A 13,211-nucleotide genomic window follows, 5' to 3' on the forward strand; every position below is an offset into this window, starting at 1 on the left:
CTTCTCCTCTTTAGCCATGAAAGTCCTATGTGGCTTCTTCTTCCAAGAGAAGGCTGTTTCGTCTACATACATTGAAAATCTGTTGTTTAGTGTAGCTACCTTCATTAATTACCTTAACTAGATCTTCTGGATACCTTGCTGCAGCTTCTACATCAGCAATGCTGCTTCATCTTGTACCTCTATGTTATAGAGACAACTTCTTTCCTTAAACTTCATGAACCAAGCTCTGCTAGCTTCAAACTTTTTTTCTGAAACTTCCTCACCTCTCTTAGGCTTCTTAGAATTGAAGAGTTAGGGCCTTGTTCTGGATTAAGTTTTGGCTTAAGGGAATGCTGTGGCTGGTTTGATCTTCTATCCAGACCACTGCAACTTTCTCCGTATCAGCAATAAGGCTGTTTCGATTTCTTATCATACCTATGTTCACTGGAGTAGCACTTTTAATTTCCTTCAAGAACTTTTCCTTTGCATTTACAACTTGGCTAACTGTTTGGTGCAAGAGACCTAGCTTCTAGTGCGTCTCTGCTTTCGACATGCTTAATGTCAAATGATATCCTCACTAAGCGTAATCATTTCTAGCTTTTGATTTAAAGTGGGAGATATGCAACTCTCCCTTTCACGTGAACACTTAGAGGCTATTATAGGATTATTAATTGGCCTAATTTCAAATTTTTGTGTCTCAGGGAAGAGGGTGGCCCAAGGAGAGGGAGAGAGATGGGGGAACAGCCAGTAAGCAGAGCAGGCAAAACAATATTTATAGATTAAGTTTGCCATCTTATATGGGTGAGGTTCATGGTGCCCCAAAACAATTACAATAGTAACATCAAAGATTACTGATCACAGATCACCATAACAAATACAACAATGAAAAGTTTGAAATATTGCAAGAATTACCAAAATGTGACACAGACACATGAAGTGAGCAAATGCTGTTGGAAAAATGGCACCGATAGACTTGCTCAATGCAGGGTTGCCACAAACTTTTAATTTGTAAGAAAATGCAATATCTGCAAAGTGCAATAAAGTGAAACATAATAAAATGAGGTATGCCTGTTTAAGGTTTAGGTTTCCTTTTTAATGAACCTAAATGGAATCAAACTATATGTACTTCTTGTGCCCCGTATTTTTCACTCAATATCGTTTTTGTGATCTATCCATATTATTCTATATATGCTTTTGAATTATTTTCATTGCTGTACATTACTCAATTAGATTAGTAAACTTCAGCTTATCTATTCTACTGTTGATGTACATTCAAGCTAATCTAAGGGGTTTTCTAGGGTACATAACTAGGGCCATAGACTTACAAGGTAATACCAAACACTTCGTTTGGTCATACACATTTCACAATATATGAGTTCCCATTGCTTTATTTTCTCACCAATGTGTGGTATAGTCCAACTTTTAAAAATTTTGCCTACATGAGGTATATGTAATGAGATATTATTTCAGTTTTAATTTTTATCTTGCTGACTACTAATGCCTTCATAATTCTTCACTCTTTTTAAACATAACATCAAACTGTTTACTTTCTATCTTACTTTCATTATGATGTCATATTTATTAAATCAACTTTCTTGAAGTTTAATTTATATATATAAAATAAAATACACTCATGTAAACTGTATACTTTGACTAGTTTTGAAAACGTATATACCTATAAAACCATGGAAAACAAGATATAAAACATTTCCGTTACAAAAAAAGTGCCCCAGTACTTACCTGCAGTAAAAACCCTGCCATCCTAGACATCATGGAACTAAAGATTTACTTTCTCTCAATATGTATTTCTTTTACCTGATCTCCAGTAGAATTTTACTAGAAGTGACAAGTGGTAAGAGCAGAATCCTTGCCTTCTTGTTAAACTTAGAGAGAAAGTTAGTCTTTCACCACTGAGTATGATGTTATTTGGAAGTTACATGGTTATGGCATGAAATTAGTTGCTCCTTGCTAGGCTGAAGAAGTTTCCTTCTATTCCTAATTCGCTAAGAATTTATACCATAACTGGGTGATGAATTTTATCAAATGCTATTTCTGTATCTATACAGATGGGCATATGATTTTTTTCATGTATTCTTCTCAAATTTTAAAAATATCCTTGCATTACTGGGATAAACCACACTTTGTAACAATTTAGAACCCTTTCTACATATTTCTGGCTTCAATTACCTAATATTTTGTTAAGGATATTTGCATCTGTGTTTATGAGAGACATCAGTCTATACTTTTCTTATAATGTTGTGGCTTGATTTTAACATTGGAGTAATGCTGGCTTTATAAAATAAATTGAGAAATATACCCTCTGACTCTGACTCTGTATTCTGAAATAATTTGAGTAGTTTTGGTTTTATTTCTCCCTTAAATGTTTGATAAAAATCACCAATGAAACCATCTGTTTGAAGTTTTCCTTATAAGAAGGATTTTATTATAATTTCAATTTCTTTGACATAGAATTATTCAAATTTTAAAGCCATAAATTTGCCTCTAAATTTTAGTGGCATCCCACAAATTCTGATATGTTGGCCATCATCTCTTTAAATATCTCTCTGCCCCATTCTTATCTTTCCAGAACTCCAAATGCATGTATGACTATAACAGGTATTAGATGGTATGTTCTGGTTTTTATTCCCACTCTTTTTCCCCTTTGGTTTTGGTTAGGATCATTTCTCTTGACCTATCTTCAATTTCACTGATACTTTCCTTAGCTGTGTTCAATCTGCTGATGAGTTCATTGAAAGAGTTCCCCATCTCTAATACCAAATATACTTTTATACTTCTATGATTTCCATTTGACTCTTGTATATAGTTTCCATATCTCTGCTGAAATTCCCCACATGTTCATGCATGTCATCCACATTTTCCACTAGATCCTGTAACATGCTAACCATAGTTACTAAAAGTCCTTGTCTGATTGTTCTAATGTCTGGGTTATATATTCTGTTATGCTTTTATTATGTAGAGTTGATAAATCTAGTCAAGATTTGAGCTTTGAGTTTTGTTGTTGCTATCATTATCGTCAGGGCACATCAAGCTTCAAACTCCTCCAGTGATTAGTTACTATTACCTGTACTTATATAGGGGGCCTGCAGTACTAGCGTCTTTTTCTCTGTTCCTGCTTCACTCTAAGCTTTCAACAGTCCCCGATTGCCTATGCTGCAGAGATGATCTCTCGCAATACTTTTTTGTCTCTCCCCTAGCAGTGCTTTGCTCTTGTCTATTATTCAAAATAGACTCATTTTTGTAGTAGGGTAAAGGGAGTTCTGTGGTAATGATCAACCACAGCCTTAGGCAGACTGTTTTTGAGCCTCAAGATTGGAACTTTCTGGCAGCCAAACTGTACCTTATATCTGCACTTAGTCTTGTACAGGAGAGAGTTTTCTGTCCCTCCTCCGTGGTTTCTGACTGCTGACTGGTATCCATGTAGGATCCTGGACTCAAGAGAGGTCTCCTGCTCCTACCCCAGGAGCAAAAGGTTTTTGCTTCTACCATTCTCTCATCAGCAAAGGATCTTATCCCATGTCCTACCTCTCCCCCAGAAAAGGTTTTGCTTTTTCTCCCCTGCTCAAAAAGCAAGAGATTTTTGCCTGGGGTCAGGGTCACAGAGGATTTCTATCTCTTCTAGTATCATCATTTTTTCTAGTATCATAAACCAGCAACTTAGAGCTTTTGCTTCTTATGAGAGAAAGATCTACAGAATGAGATCTTTCATACCTCTCTCCCAGAAAGCTGATCACCTCCTACATACTGCACCGCTGAATGGACCTTCAGCTTCCTGCTCTGTCTTATTTCCCCTGAACAACTGGTAGGTGTCCAGAAAAGAGCTTACAAATGATTGGTATCTAACCTTGTGTCTTGGACTCCCAGATATTCCAAACTGACCTGCTTACTCTAGCCTTTAAGAATTTTTAAAATTTTGGCAGATTTATTCTTACCCTCGTATATAGTGGCCGCCTAGTTTTCCTGTGCTCTACCAAAGGTCAAATGTGTGCTACATCTCCCCTTACCACTCTTTGGAATTCAGTATACTTGGTCACCTTTTGACCTCAGATCTCTAGTGGGGTCAGCAAAAATTATGATTTTTGTATATTATCTGCCTTTTTTCATTGTTACAGTGGCTCCAAAGTTCTACATTTTAAGCTGAAATGAAAATCCAAAGACTATTCTTAATCTTTAAGGAGCAGTTTGTGATAGCACTATTGAACCTGGAATAAAAATAATTCTAAATTCTCAATTTGTCTCTAAATTCATTAACTGAATTTGATAATTTTCAGTATGTAAACAGAAATAGAAATTCATTAAGATTTATATAAAACTTGGAAAATGGCAAGCTGTTACATGGCTGTTTTCAACACATATTACTTTGGTCTCCATCACACCTCAATGAAGGGAATGGGGTAGCAGGGGAACCTTTTGCTCTTTTGTTTTGTTTTGTTTTCCAGAAAGATGCAGATAAGAAAAGTTTGTTATCAATCTTCACCAATGTTCAAAATATTTTAAAAATATGCTTAATATCTGAAGTATTAGAATGCTGCTCCTTCAGACTCTATGACACGTCAAATATTTCTAAGATAAGTTTGGAATATAGCACATAAAATAACATCACAGCATTATTGTTAGTTTTCGTTAACCCATAGAGTTAGAAAGAATTTAGAGGTAGTCTAGTCCAAACTCCTATTTAATGCAAAAATTTCCTCTAAACATTCCTGATTGCTTGCATACTTATAACGTGGAAGAACTCTCTACTCACACGGCAGCCTACTCAATTTTTGGAAAATATAATTTTTACAAAAATTATTGAGCCAAAATGAATGTCTCTAAATTTGCAACCATTTGTTCTAGTTTATCATTCCAGAGCTACTTACAGTAAATCTAATCCCCTTTTCAGTTGAAAGATCATCACATACTTGAAAGTGATTGTTTCCTTTTTCTTCCTTTTTTTCAAACTGAAATTTCCTAGTACCATCAACTATCTTTCTTTTATGCCCATTAAACTGTAGTTTTATGGCTTATGCCTCAGTACTCTGTATGCTCCAACTGTGACCCATACTTCCTCCCCCATCATCTAAATATTAAATGTTTGAAATGTTATATACCCAGGATTCCATTTTTCTTTCCTCTATCTATATTCTCCTTCTGGACAATCAAATCCAATTTCTTGGCCAGGTATCACCTCTATGAAAATAATGCCCAAATCTAGCTTTGATATCTCTTGAAATCAGGGACTAATCCTGTGTTTTGTGTCTGTAGAATATCTCATATGATGGATCAGCCATCATAGGATTTGTAAATTTTAGGCTGATTATTCCCCACCAAACATCATGTATGTGTATGTGTGGGTGGGTGTGTGCACACATGTATGTATATTTGGGGGGGAAACCTAATGGTTTGGGGTCAGAAAAGTTCTGCATTTGCTTTTGCCTGAGTCCAAAATAGTAACAACACTCTGGCACTATTTCTAGCATAACTTCCTGCTAAGGGTAGTGTAAATTAATACTTCACAATTACACATAACACGATTTATCAGGTAATCATTTTCCTCATTCAAAGCCCCAGGGTAGAGAGAGGATTCCTCAAAAGTTCTCTTGATCAGTAGGCATTGTTTTTCTTCTCCCACCTTCTGCAGGTGACAGTCTATCCAGTGTCAGGGCTTTATTCAGGGATCTCAGCTCCAGGTCTGCCCCTTCCCTACCTCAACCAATTGGTTTAGGTCTAAAATTTCAGCACTTGTCCCACTGTAAGCAGTAAACACCAATCTCTAAGCCCGCCAACATTTTCTTCAGGCCACTGACATATCAATGTTGAAGCTACTGCTCAGGCTTTAAGCTCCCTCCTTAAATTTCTGTCAGCCAGAGACTTATCCTATCTTTGTTTTGGGCTAAAGTTTGGATTTACATTTTTTTCTATGGTTCAGCTAATGTTTATGTGAGCACACAGTGTGTGTGTGTGTGTGTGTGTGTGTGTGTGTGTGTGTGTGTGTGTGTTTAAGGTGACTATGTTTTCTCAGTCCAACAATTGCTAGAGCTACAACCCCACTGCATTTCGGATGAAGGCTGAGTCTACTTGGTTGTCCCATTGGCAACTCAAGCTCTGTGTATCAAAAAATACACGCATCACAATTCCACCAAAACTCTTCCCATTTTGCCTGTGTTTCCAGCCATAATTAATGGCACTCTGTCTTTTGGTTTTCCGAGTATGAAGTTTTGGAATCATCTTAAATCCAGTCTTCCTGTTGGTGCTCAATCCAATTAATCACCAAGTTAATTCTACAACTGCAAAATTTCACTTAACATATTCTAGCAAACTCAGCGACTCAAAAATGAAGTAATTATTTATCTTTCAGAATTTTTATGTAGATCAAATGAGATAAAGAGATCAAATAAGAAGCACTGCAAGACTGCAGTAAGAGATGGAGCAAATTAGCTGAGTGACCCAAGTCAACCCAGCATTTGCACTTTAGTAATATTTTACGGATTCCTACGAATTCACATGTATCACATATCTACTAAGAATGTACGAATGAACACTAAACTTAGCACCTAATACATACCTCTCTCATAGTTTTAATGATTTTTTAATTTTCATCTTATTTGTTATCTGGGCACGTACAGTGTCTGATTTCTCTTATAAACTGAAAAGTCTGTGTGAATGGATAAAAAGGAATTAATTAAAAATGAATTAACTAAAATTTAGCCCTCATTCTCTGCTAGGCACCTTTTCTATTTTACCTTACTTAATTTTACAACTAACCAAAAATCAATTATTATTGTTCCAATTTTACAGAAGAGGGAATTCAGGCCCATGGAAGTTAAATAATTTGATAACGGTCCTAGGTAGAAATGGGGCAGAATCAGGATTTTATCACACATAACCTTATTGCAGAGCCGGAAACAGAGTTTCCTATGCTGTTGTGAATGAGTATATTAACATTATATTAATAATTGGGTTGCTCTCTTTGGGGAAAGCCCTATTTGTTAATAGTCAGTCTCAAATGTGGTACTCAACACTAAACTCCAGTTCAGATTATATACATGTGCTGAGCTCTAACTTTCTGGTTATGGAGAGTACACATCTTCTAATTTAATTTAATAATAAAGTAGCTCTTCTGGCAGCCACATCACAATGCTGACTCATTGAATTCACACATAAATAAAACAACTGAGCTTTTTCCACATGAATTACTCATAAATTTTTCTTCCCATGTTATAACTGAGTAGTTGTATTTTCTTAATCTGTGAAAGATTTAAAATGAAACCCAATTAAGTTCATTTTTTTTTTTTTTCCTTTTAGCTCATTAATCAAGTCTGTTGACAATTCCGGAGTCCTGATTGTGTCTTTCAAAGTATTAGTTAGCCATTCTTTGTAGGTTTTGTCATCAGTTTTCAGTGTTTATAAAATCTTATAAAAGGTACTGACAACATATTAAAAAGTTTTGTTTTTCCACAAAAGACACAAAATGATGTTCCTTAAATATAATACCTGTTTTCTGTCTTTATATTGATAATGTTTTGCTAAGAAAATGATATAGAATAAGTAGAGTTAAATTCTTTTTATGTTATGAATTCATATCTTTGTGTAAAAAAAAAGGAAAAATATTTTTCCACCTCTTTTGAAATAAACTCCATTTTGAAATCCTCCATTGGAATGACTGTGATTCTGGAATTGATAGAGCTGATGTGTTTTGAAAAGCCAACATTATTAATGATACATATAAAATACATTAAAATATTATAGAGTGAAAGGTGATTAGCACGGATTAAAGAAGAAAGGATACTTCTCAACATAGTTACTGGTAAAACACAAAAAAAGAATAAGGACAAAATAGGGCATTTTTTTTTAATGAAAGCTAATTTAAGAACATGTGAAAGCTGAGAAATAAAAAATAAAACAATGAAAAGCTCTTAGAACTGTGACCACAAAATCTGTGTATAACTATCTTAAGCAAAGCCAGCAATTTTGATTTTAAGAATAGCTGGTCATTACTGTAGACCGTACTTGTCATCAGTGATTTTTTTGAAACATCAGTTGCTTAAAAGACAATACAATCAAATGATTACCAAACACCCCAGCACCAAACTTCATTGTCCCAAATTTGTTCTGAAATCGGATTTTTAATAATTTTGCCCTCCTGTACACTGCTTATAAACACAGATGCTTTCTGAAACTCTACATAGGTCTGCCATCAGTTGTCTTGCTTTCAAAGTATTTTGCGGGAGCCACAGACTTTCAATCTCTCTCTCTCTTTCTCTCTCCCCCTCCTTCCCATTTTATATCAGATAATGTTAAATTAGAGTTGATATATATAAAATACTAATAGTCCTACTTTCCAGCATTTACTTAATGCAAATTATGGCTTAGGCCACAGGATAACCAGTCTTGAGAACACTTTACATGGAAACAACCACATTGTATTCCATTTCCTCTTCCTGGAAAGAGAGGTAGTTTAAAGATAAATTAGTGTCCCCTTGATTGCAATAAATTGTAAGATGTCAATCTTTTCATCTACAGCAAAATGTGGATAATATTATTGAAGATGTTAAAAATACATGCATTGTTCTGGGATGTGTGGAGACCAAACAAATTACAGATGCTGTAAATGAACTAAATCTTATTCTTCAGAGAAAAGCAGAGGTAAATACACTCATTTATTACACAGTAATTATTTTAAACCTAAGTTCAATAATTAATTAAGGAGAGTGAAAGACTTTTGACTAACTAGCATATATGTGGTGTGTGAGTGTGTGTGGGTACATGTACATTTCAATCATTTGCGGGTAATGGAAACTTAATTCTATTATACCAAAAGGATTTAATTAAATTAAAAGGAAATTTCTTATACCTTTGAAGTGTAACTACAATATAACCTTCAAGTGAGACTGAAATCAACTCTACAATCCTACCTAGATGAATATGCTTATATAATAATATTCACAGGCAAGCGTTTGTATAGTCTATTAATGGCTCTCATGCACACCAGAGTATGCAGATGTAAGCACCCATGCTTGCATGGACAAGTACATATGCAGGAAAGAAGAGATCAGTTCATGTGGTATTTTTTGCTGAATCTTCAAGGCACTCTGCTTCTATGATCTCACATTCTGTGATGATTTCCTGGTTTTTCAGTTTAAAAAATGAGTATTATGTGATTGTTTTTTTAAATCTCAGAAATATGATGTAGATTACGTGTGATTATTGCCCAAGAAAAAGATTAGGACATCTGGTTACAACAAATCATTCAATCTTGTTATAAGTTTAGCACGTGATAAAGCCAAAAGATATGATGCTGCTGATAATAATAATAACTAATACTTGATAGTGTATTGCAATAATAGTTTCATTTACGTATTACTTCATTTCACTTAATTTTTATTTTATTTCAATTCATCCTCACAGCAATACCTTGAAATTGATATTTTAAAGTTCATTTTAGTATTAAAATCTGATGCTTAGAGTGCTTGTGTACAGAGGATTAATAAGTGGCAAAACAGAGATTTCAATCCAGGCCTCTATACACACTCCAGTACATATGAAACTTCATGAGAGAGTGATTGCATTCATTCCTTATCTGGATGGATAGGAACAGCAGAGATTATATTACCTTGAATGTGCCAGCCTTGAAATTTCAAAAAGATAGATTTAGAAAGTAGACAATTATACTAATATATATAAATCGCCATGCTTATTTTTTCAAATAGGTGACTGATAAAAATCAGTAATTTCTTAATGTTGGACTTCCTATGTCTTATTATAATTAGAATTGTGGGGTTTTGCGATTAGATGTAATAATGAATATAGAAATTCAAATACCTTATTTGCATTACATGAACAGTGATAGTGATAACTAAGGAGCAATAGAGTTAAACCACCAAAAGATTTTCCAACACTTGAAGTTAAGCCAGGATACCAAGGTAGTGAGAATTAACTTTCAACAAGGCATTCGTTTCTCTTAGATTATTGCATTTTGGAGATATTACAGATACCTAGAGCTGATAATAAAACACAAAGAGCACAGGGTCACACAAAGATCATTTGAATTCAAGATCTACAACTTTCTAGATGAATATCCTTTGGAAAATTAATTCATTTCTCTAAGTTTCAGTTTTCCTCATCTCTAAAACAGAAAAAGAAAACAGAATTTGAAGGGTTCTTGTGAATATTAGAAATAACGTTAATAAAGGGGCAGATGATAGTGCATCTTGAATGAGAATCATTATTATTACTGGAAGTTGTAGGGATGATGCTGGTGGTAGTTTTTTACTCTTCCTCATGAGGACAAGATGAAAGTTTTAATTCACACAAGCACCACTTAGGACCCTCTTTTCTCAGGGCCATTGGTTACAGCCAGCTTCACAACAAATATGAGCCTTTGCTAGAGTAGGAGACCAGATGTATGAATGTGGACACATGTCTTTCCATCTGTTAAGACCACTTGGTTGTTCTTCAATTTTTATGTCCTGCTCTTGGTGAATCAGTAGAAACAAACTGATCAAAGAAGGAGGAAAATTTAATTTTAGGATGAAGCACTTCAAATGCTGTTAAACTAGTACTAGCTATAAAAAGCTTTACCTTTAAACATTCATTTTCTGAAACTCCCTAAAAGAATGAAAATGACAATTTTCTCAGAAATATCAAACTTTCAATATATCTGAAGCCAAAAGAATCCTTCAAGGAGAAATTAAGTATTGATATTTCCTAGGAAAGCTATGAACAATTATAATTATCAAGAGAAGCTCATATTCACATTTCACATTTCTTATAGACTTATGAGCACTAAATTGTATGTGATTATTCATGCATAGAAATGAAGAAAAAAGTTGACAATTAACAGTTTTATTCCATATATGTCAATGGCCAAAGTAAATAGTTCAATATCTCCAAATAAATTTCTACTCCAGATTCTATTTATTTTGAGGGCACCTTAAAAGTTCACATATCTCACATCATTCAGATTTTTTTCTCCATCCATTTTTCCATCCTATCTTAACTATAGGCCCACCTATATAAGAAAAAAATTGGCACGAATAATAAGTACCTTTTACAGAATTTGTGCATTAACCAACTGCGGCTAATAATGCCAAAGGAGTTCAATCTATCCACCCACCATAACCTAAGATTAAAGAAATACTGAGAAATATGTCTTCTGCCAACAAACTCAAAATTCAGAAGCTTTCCTTTTTTCTTGGCTGCATTTTTTGGTCAACTAGCAAGAGACTATTTCCTGCCATACATGGAAGTAATTAAGTATTTATTAAATGTAAGTTTTGGCAAAATGAAAAATTGTATCACAAATGCAGTTGTACTCTGTCTACTGCATGCTCCCACTCAGCACTGGAAACAATTTTCCATCTTTCAGAATTATATTCTAGAACTCACATATTTCCATTAAATACACAATAAATGAACTACAAAATAAAAAATACGGTCTTACGCATTGTGCTGTAGGTGGATGTCATGGTGATCTTAAAATACAAGTTTACATTTCTGAATAAACTGAATTCTAGTTAAGTCATGCTGACATGTTTAATAGTCGCACCCACATGGCTGGGGTAAAGATCTTATGTGTAGTTGTTAAGCCCAGTGGTTGAAACTATGCTCAGATGAAATATTTTACCTAAGAGAAATGCTTCTGAAAAGGTTCATGTGAATGATGCTTTTAAGTGAAAAGTTGTATTTAAATTTAATTACATTCTAAACACTACAGAAGTGTTTTCTCTCTAAAAGGAATACCGTAGCAAGTTCTTTCTTACAGGAAAACGATTATTCCCTAGTTTATTTGTGTGAAAATCCAGCTTTTCATTAATTGGATTTCCTTAAAAGCAAACTTGTCAAAGCAAAATATTAAAAAAAATCTAGTGTCAATTAAAATGGATCTTATTAGAAAACTGAATTTGCTTTTGGACTGAAACGTCATTTCCAATGAACCTGTGAATCACCTACCTTATATAGTTTTCATGATAATAAAGTTATAACCAGTAAATCCTAAACCACTAAAGTAATTCCAAGCCTACAATAGAGATAAACATAAACAAACAAGCAAACAAATAAAACCACCAAGCTAATGTATATGAACTTAAATGACAACAAAAATTTCAGATAGTATTTTTTTAAAATTCAGGATATGATCTCAAGTGTTTGACTATCTTTTTTTTTTTTTAATCCTAAAAAATAAAGGAAACTATATAGTGAATCTGAATGATTTTGCACCCTTCCATCCAGCCTTCTTTCTGTGCTGCCCAAAGCTTGTATCTGAAGTGACAGCTAAAATAAGAACTGGACACACTAAACAAAGAGAATTACAAATCTTTTATATTAAAAGTTTAGTCACTGTTGTGGAAGGGGGATTGAGTTTAGGCAATATCTGTAGAACTGTTCTAATAATACTAAAAAAAGGCTGAGCTTATGCTAGAGATTTCTTTTTTTTTTTTTTCTGAATCAAATAACCTAGATTGCTGATTACAACAGTCAGAAGGCTTTTCTTTCATGTTACAATTTAGATTTCCTCTGTTTAGTAAGCAACATTGATATATGACACCAAGAAATACATTTCCTTTTTATCATGCCAGAGAAATTTCTGTATGTAGATTTTGGATATTATTGGTTTGGTTTCCCAAATTTGTTTTCTGAATAACAAGTGTATCTTTGGACCTGTTTTTCTTTTTCAGAATTTTCATCAATATTCAGAAACTTCAGCAAAAGGTAAAACACACATGCATACTAAACAAATTATAAAACCAAAAATAATTTATATTTTTCAATTTTTCTCCAAATCTTATAACACACACACACAAAATACTTTTGAGGGAAAAAATGCTTTGTTAAAACTTTATTTACTGATGGAAGTGATTACTCTGCAAGTGAATAAAAATCCACACTCCCTAGACTTTTGGCCTGAGATTTTTTTAACAATAGGGAAAGTCAAGAGAGCTATAAAAATTAAAGGAATACTGAAAATATCCTTACAACAATTCCAAGAAACTACAAAATTTTATTTAGCTAATTATATTTTGAAGTAAGAGAAGTCAGAAATGTAGCAGATGTCTTTCTTCAAAGTCACAAATTTCAAATTTAAATTCAAGCTCTATTTGAAAGACCAATTTAACATAACAGGTAGGAGGATTCGGTTCTGGAATAATTAGTATTCACAGAAGCTCTGAGCCTACAAAACTGCAAGCCACAGGAGGACTTTGCCTCTGTAGAAAAGAGCAGACTGTGACAGT

General features: G+C 33.9%; 1 protein-coding gene across 3 annotated transcripts in view; it reads left to right on the forward strand.

Annotated features, from left to right (window-relative positions):
• The window catches only part of PIK3C2G (phosphatidylinositol-4-phosphate 3-kinase catalytic subunit type 2 gamma), a 358,923-nt gene that overhangs the window by 51,154 nt on the left and 294,558 nt on the right, over positions 1-13,211 (forward strand). For all 3 annotated transcript variants that reach the window (XM_059934511.1, XM_059934512.1, XM_059934513.1), the window contains exons 8-9: positions 8,503-8,625; positions 12,657-12,690. In XM_059934511.1, coding sequence (XP_059790494.1) covers positions 8,503-8,625; positions 12,657-12,690 — 157 coding nt within the window. The remainder of the gene's footprint in view (positions 1-8,502; positions 8,626-12,656; positions 12,691-13,211) is intronic.

This window comes from Balaenoptera ricei, chromosome 10 (genome assembly GCF_028023285.1).
Source record: "Balaenoptera ricei isolate mBalRic1 chromosome 10, mBalRic1.hap2, whole genome shotgun sequence".
NCBI lineage: Eukaryota > Metazoa > Chordata > Mammalia > Artiodactyla > Balaenopteridae > Balaenoptera > Balaenoptera ricei.